Below are 7,311 nucleotides of genomic sequence, written 5' to 3'. Positions count from 1 at the left end.
ATGTCTCGTATTAGAATCTACATCTTCATGGGGCGCCTGGGTAGCGCAGTCGTTGGGCGTCTGTCTCCGGCTCAGGGCGTGATCCCTGCGTCCTGGGATCGAGCCCCACATCAGGCTCCTCCGCTGGGAGCCTGCTTCTTCCTCTCCCACTCCCCCTGTTTGTGTTCCCTCTCTCGCTGGCTGTGTCTCTCTCTGTCGATAAATAAATAAAATCTTAAAAAAAAAAAAGAATCTACCCTTCATGTTCTCCTTGAGTATTTCGTTGTATGGAAAGAACAGAACAAGTGACATGTTTACAAATACAGTCCTGGAAAATTGAATTGCACGATTTCTTGAGGAGCTTTTTGTGTTCTTTTCCTTTCAAATTACGTTAAAGAGAAAGGCACTTCCAAACCCAGAAACCCCGCATAACCGTACTGGAGACGCTTCGCTAGGTCAATGCGCTTTATTAGTTTTCCTGAACTAGAGATTGCCATGAATACAACTCAGGAGCACACTCCAGACAACCATTTCCTGTTCCTCCTGGAGGTGGCTGTCCCTTCACTGCAGCCGTTCATCCTCATAACACACTCAAAAGGTGCTAAATTACTTGACCTGTTTGAAACCACATCTCGGAGAGCCATCGATGAACTTAGCCCCCTCGCCTTTGCGTGGTGTTAGGGGAAGAAGGGAAGAAGGTGGGTGATTCAAATGCACAGGAGCAAAATGACCATTCTCAATTTTCACTTGCACGGATCAGTAAGCACGGAGTGGGTTACAGCCTCCTCTCTTGACTTTTTAGAGAACACTCTTTTAGAAGGGCCACTCTAGTTCACTGTAGAAGATGCTACCATCTTTGACATGTTTATCTAAAGTCATAATATCATTTACGTAAGCAGGAATAATTTCTTGAATGTCGTCTTGCCATCGACAAGTGATAAGGACATAGCCCTGCCTATAAGATGATTTGTATTCGCAGTCAGACATTCTAGCTCCTCTTGTTAAATTACAATACACCCCTTCTATCAGTTGCCTGCTCCTGTGACATTTCTTAACTCCATTCTTACAAGGCACGAATATGTTTTTACAGAGCTTTTGCAACTCCTCATACACTACTTGGAGGAAGAAATGTTCTCTGACACAACGGAACTTGTCGTGAACATTTTTCATCTTCATTTCCGCAGTACAGTACTCTGGATCAGTTAGCGGTCTTGCGGGATCGATAATCGTACGTCGTCGGAAAGCATCTTTGGTAAGAGGTCTGGCAGGTCCTAGCTTGAGCAGCTCCTCCAAGTAATCTTCGAACTCTTCCGTCTCTTCCTCTGACTTACCGAGATGGATACGCAAAAATTCAAACTGCAGCGGCTGCAGCAGCAGGAGCAGCAGAGCCAGGGGCCGCGCCGCCCTCGGAGCCCGCATGCTCTCCGTGGGGACTAGGAGAGAGAAGGGGACAGTGCCGCTGCCACGCCGCGCTTGCGTCTGTGCCCAGCCACGCGTGCGTTTCTGCCCGCCCCCTGCTCGGCTCAGCTCTAAGGCTTCGGGCGATTTTCAAATTGACAACTTGGCATGTATTTCTATATTTCTGAAACATGGACTAAAAAGTAGCCTTCCGACGCCCAGAGTCAGTCTAGAAGACTGTGGACATGCGAGGAGAAGGGGAAGGAAGGCAGGAGAGAAAAGGAGAGAGAAGGAAGCAAGGAAGGATGAGGAAGAGAGCAAAGGGCAGATGCAGGGCAGGCCAGCCGCGGGGAGGGGAGAAAGCGGAGAGGAGACTCCCGCTGCCGCCCTCTGGAGCGAACGGCTCCGCCGCCTCCTTGGGAGTTGTGACCCTGCACTGCAAAGAGCCCTAAGTGACCCTCCCTCGCGTCCCCCTGCTGTGAGGAGGAAGGTTCTTCATCTTAGGACTTCTCTGGCTTCTCTCACGGGAGCTGCCTGGGAGAAGGGATCAAGCCAGGGACCTCGGGTCAGAGGATCACGTCTGCTGCTCTTTGGGTGTCTGCTTTCCCCTGGCGCGTTGCGGGGAGCTGCTCGGTCCTCTGTGCAGCCTCCTCTGACCGCTCAGCAGAGCTGAGCTGCATCGCCTACGGGGGTGGGGGGGTGCATCCTATTTCGTTCTCTTTGGTCGACTTCCTAGACTTCCGGTGTCGCTGTGACCAGGTTCACATCCCTAACCTCTCTCCACCCCGTGTGCCTGTTGGGCAGTTATGGGAACCTGACCAACAAGATTTCAGTCCTTACTTTCTTGCCTCGTCTTGGGTCCCCCCGTCTGTTCACCCCACAGCAGGCTGCATACCCCCAGGACTTTAGATACCCGTGAGCAAGTGTCCTTGCTACGCAAATGTGTAACACGGAGATGACTTACATTTTTAAAAAATCGTACTACTTTAGGGGCGCCTTGGTGGCTCCATTGGTTAAGCATTTGACTCTTGATTTCCGCTGGGGTCATGAGCTCAGGGTCGTGGGATCGAGCCCCGAGTTGGGCTCCGCACTGAGTGTGGAGCCTGCTTAAGGTTCTCTCCCTTTCCCCACCCCTCCTCCCACTCTTGTACTCTCTCTCTCCCCCCCAAAATTGTCCTGCTTTAAAAAGAAGTGGAAATACCTAATTTGGTACATACTGAAGAAGCATGTTATTCCTAAGCTTCGTGGTCGTGGTGTGAAATCATTTAGAACTTTCCTTCCCAGAGTTTCAGCAGCAGTAACACGTGTCGCAGGAGTTGTGCCCCATCGCTAGACATCTGGGCATATAGTCGGCCCTTCAGTGCCAAGTGTCGTCTTCCACAGAGAACTCTTGGGCCTGCCTATCATTTTCCATTCCTATTCCAAATCTGGCTGTGAATCGCTAATTCTCCAAGGAGGCTTTGCTCCCAGAGAAAGGCGAGTACCTTAGGTATGCTGGAGAGCAGGCTTCCAGGCCTCCCTCTGCCCGTGGCCTCTTTACCTCGATCAGTCTTTGTCTTGTCTGTGCTTCAGAGATGGGATGTTTCCAGGTCTGGGCCAGAGAGATCCTGATATGGGGGGTATTGGCTTCCCCTAAGAGCACAGGAGCTTAGAGTGGAAAGGGAGAAAAACAGGTCTGAGCAGCTGAAATACATACATTCTCGGGGTCGCCCTAAAATGAAACAAAAAATAATAATGGCTGGCACAATGAGCAATGACATCCCAAGTCCTGTGCTAAGCACTATATATATTACCATCTTCACCATCCGAACAACCTTTGATAAACATGTGTTTTAGTATTGTTTTGTTTGCATTGTAGTTAGCGTCTCTTGTGAAAGGAGGTCGCTTAAAATCTTATGCTGGCTCCGGCAGAACCCTGGTTCAAGCCCAGGGCACAAGTCCTTCTGATGTCCACATCTCTGGCCTTGGCTGCTATTCTATGGCCCTCATCAGTCTAGTTTCCCTTCCTGAGGCAAATGTGGACTTCCTTCTCCACGCTGTCTTTGTGACTCTCCGAAGAGACTAACAGAAACAGAGAGATCACAAAAGTGGCCAGAACTAGAATTGTGTTTGACCCACTCGAGAGCTGTGAGAACTTGGCCCCCATGGCACGAAGCCTCACCGTACTGTTGCAGGAGCAGGGTCCTGGGTTTTCTTACTCCACTGTGCCCTTGGCCTTCCTCAAGGCAACCTGAGGGGTTCTCTAGTACTGGTAACCCTGAGACCCGGACTGACATGGAGGAGCACACGGAGAGCCTCTGATTCCGGGTGGGGGGCAACCTGTGTGTACGTGAGGAGAAGAAGCCAGAGAATGGAGGAGTTAAAGAAAGGCAGATGTTGGGGGCCCATGGGAGCAAGCAGAGAGAACAGGAAGAGTGAAGGCAGGAGAGCAGAGAATCGGACTGGAAGGAAAAACGGGCCTGCGCTGGGGCTGTGAGCGTGGGCAGGCTTGGTGTGACCATATTTAGAAGCCCTTCCTCCCGGCCCTGCTTGCACACTCTCATCAGACTCTCCCGGGGAGCCTCTTCAGGAGAGCGAGCCCGTTGTGACCGTCCAGGGAGCTCAGCACACATTCCCCCAAGGGAGAGCCTGGAGCCTCTGCGACGTCTTGGGCTGGAGAGAACAGGACAACAGGTGCACGGACGGCGGAGCTCGGGTCCCGCTGAGGACACGCATCACGCCCTGCCCGGGACTCCTCCTTGCTTCTTATGCCCGAAACTTCTTAATCCTTTATTTACGAATTCAACTTGTAGTTTTCATGCTCGTCAAAATCCTTTCTCACTCGAAAGTATATGCTTTTTCTCTTCTGTTCTATTTTGTGACTTTTAGGGATTTTTTAAAAAAACTTAAGTCTTTTACCCATCTGGAATTTATTTTGAAGTACAGTGAGAGGTGGGTTTTATTTTCACATAATTTGTCCATAAGCCCAGTACCAGTTATCTGGGGAATGAAATCCATTCTCTCACCTCTGATTGATTGATTGATTGATTTAAACAAAACATTTTTTTAAAGATCTGACGCTTAACGACTTTACCACCCCAGCACCCCTCTCACCTCTAATTTAAAAGTTACCTTGTATATTAAATAATTCTGTTTCTTAACTATCTATTGTGTTTTTATGATAGTTTGATCTGTTTGTGTGCCGGTAATATGCTTTGACTTATTTTCATTTTATAAAATATTTTAGTATCTAATAAAGCTTGTTCAAAAGTTAGCACAGAGAGAACAGAAAGAAGATGAGTGGACGCTTGGGGCAGAGAGTAGGAATGGAGATGAGCCATAAATGTGCAAGACAGACAGAGACAGAAACAGAAAACACAGACAGACGGCATGGGGACGTGCTTGTGCGATGCTTCTTGAGTTTCCGCCTGGCAGCCTCACAGCAGAACCACCTGGCCTCCCTGTGGATTATAGTTCCTTGGTTTTTCCTCAGACCTCATTAATCAAAATCTCTGTGAATGGACCCATAAATTTGCCCTGTTAACAGACTCACAAGGTGGGTCTTAGCCCAGGAAAGCTTGAGAAGCACTTCCTTAGTATACGTAAAAATGTAATTTATGATAGAAAAAACATCCCCAAAGAGTGGGGAAAGTGTTGGGTCTTTTCAGTAAATGCTTTTGGGGAAAAAATGAGATGCGTTGCTTTCACCTGTTGGCTACTGTGAATAATGCTGCTTTGAACATGGGTGGACTCTGACTGAGTCCCACTTTTCCTCTCTGCCTTTACACTTGCTTGGGAGGGTTGGGGCAGCTTAGATCTATAGGCCGGCCAGAGCCTGAGAAAGCCTGTGGACCCTGAGCCCCTTCTGTGATGTAGGTCCTGAGTCCCTGGTCAGGACTCTGTATTTAACACTATTTTTACAAAAGTAAAAGAGTGAGATGAGTCATAGGCCCCTTAAGTAGACAAATACATATTTCAGAGGGATTATTAAGTGGTCTTTTAAAAGTAGGTCATTTTTAAAATGCAAGATTTTTAAGTGATCTTACAGTAAGGCATCGATGGATTCTGATCATATAATAGTTACATAGCCTCAGTCCCAGAAGGAAAGACTAAAATTGTATCTTTCAAATTGCTGAAAATTATACCTTACAAACTCAATGCTGGTGAGTGTGATAAGGCGGGCAATCACGCATTTGTGACTGGAATGAAAAGGTGGGCAAATATAATACAAAGCTTTAAAAAACTGATAATTTCCCCCTAGTTTTAATAGGTAGGATTCTATTCATTTATATGGAAACATGGACAGTAAGTTTTATTTAATAGAGATAAAAATTTGAAATTTGAAAACATAAAAATCCAAAATTTATAGAAAAAGTTAAATAGAGTCTGATATGTTCATAAATATGATAAAAGCAGTAATAACCATTGCGATAAGAGCTAATATTTGAGGTAGTATTCTATAGTCATAGAATTATATATTCTTAGGATGGATTGTTTTCCAGAATTTACACATATATTAATCAATGAAATTTTAAAAATATGAAATATTTTGAATATTATACTAGTAGGACTGGTTACAAGGACAGAAGTATCAAGCAAATTAAACACAAGAGGAACTGTATTAACTCACAGAAAACAAGTCCAAGAGGCACAGCGGGATGAAGAAAGGGAGTCCTTCGCTACGGTCTTGTTTTCTCTCTTGTTCCACTGTTTTCTATGCTACCTTCATTCTCATGCAGGGTCTCTCGATGTAATGGCAGAGAAAATCATTTATCACCTTTACAGCCTATATTAAGGGTCACAGGAGGAAGTGTCATCCTCTCCCACTGTCATCCAATCTAGAAAATAGCTTTACTGATTGGCCTTGTTCCTGTCATATGCATAAATCCAGGAATGTGGGGTCCTCCGATTGGTCAACCTGAAACTTATGTGTTCTTTTGAGAAGGAAAAGCAAAATCACAGAATTAAAACTCCAGCAGAGGTTCACCTGGGTGGCTCAGTCGGTTAAGCGTCTGCCTCTGGCTTGGGTCATGATCACGGGGTCCTGGGATAGAGTCCCACATCAGGCTCCCTGCTCAGCAGGGAGCCTGCTTCTCTCTCTCCCTCTGCCCCTCCCCCCCACTCATGCTCTTTCTAGCTTTCGAGTAAATAAATACAACCTTAAAAAAAAAAAAAAAGGAAAGAAAATCTCCAACAGAATTCCAAGTGCTGTCAGAGGGTTGTTCCCTGCAACAGAAGAAAGGAAAGGAAACCAAATACAAAAGCAGCAAACGTCTATTACAAATGGCTGGGGGGGGGGATAAAACATTAAATTATATCTACAACATGATCCAAATTAATGGAAATATAGATTACATGGTGGGGAAGGAGGAACTGAAACAAAACCTCAATAAACTGTTATTTCTGAATGGTTGGTTTTTTTTTATTGTTATCTTTAAAGCTGTCCAGTTTTCAAATTTAAAATAAGTAATCCTAAAGAAATGTCACTTAAGAAATGCATTTTTTTAAAGAGCTGGTTTGGGCACATTCTTAAATGTTAAGTGCCAATTTCTCAGATTGCCACATTTTGATATCAGTGAACTTCCACTTTTTTCAGCATCAGGCAAAGTCAGTTCCTTAGTTTGAGTGGTTAAGCAAAAATAAAAACTCAGTCCTTAGACAGACTTACCTTTATGAGTAAATCCCAGAGCATCTCTTAGTTGAATTCCGTAAGAAGAATCTAGCCAGTTTCACATTTATATTTTTCAAAAACATTTTGAGGCAATATTTATGCTTCTGACCTTTCCAGCCATAACCAAACTGAGAATGAGGTCAGACTGAGAAAATCTAGAGAAAAATGTGATTTTTGTGGGTCATAAAAGGATCAATGACTTCCCTGAAATGCACATCTTTTGCTCAATTCAAGACATTTTTTTTCCCTGTAGGGCCCTGGAAAGACCTGAATATCTGAGCTTA

At 45.5% G+C, this 7,311-nt stretch overlaps 1 protein-coding gene across 1 annotated transcript; it reads right to left on the bottom strand.

Annotated features, from left to right (window-relative positions):
* Nucleotides 1-792: 792 nt before the first annotated feature.
* Nucleotides 793-1,398, bottom strand: RNASE9 (ribonuclease A family member 9 (inactive)). Its single transcript, XM_045784923.2, has one exon. It carries the CDS (start codon nucleotides 1,396-1,398, stop codon nucleotides 793-795), a length of 606 nt encoding a protein of 201 aa, XP_045640879.1.
* Between the last annotated feature and the right edge of the window lie 5,913 nt (nucleotides 1,399-7,311).

The sequence above is a fragment of the Ursus americanus genome, chromosome 35 (genome assembly GCF_024610735.1).
Source record: "Ursus americanus isolate L20-20 chromosome 35, mUrsAme1.1.p, whole genome shotgun sequence".
NCBI lineage: Eukaryota > Metazoa > Chordata > Mammalia > Carnivora > Ursidae > Ursus > Ursus americanus.
This window is presented reverse-complemented; position numbering and strand designations above follow the sequence as displayed.

Bases quoted from the DNA above. Each gene is read 5' to 3' on its own strand.
- RNASE9 (XM_045784923.2), bottom strand. From the start codon at position 1,398: ATGCGGGCTCCGAGGGCGGCGCGGCCCCTGGCTCTGCTGCTCCTGCTG.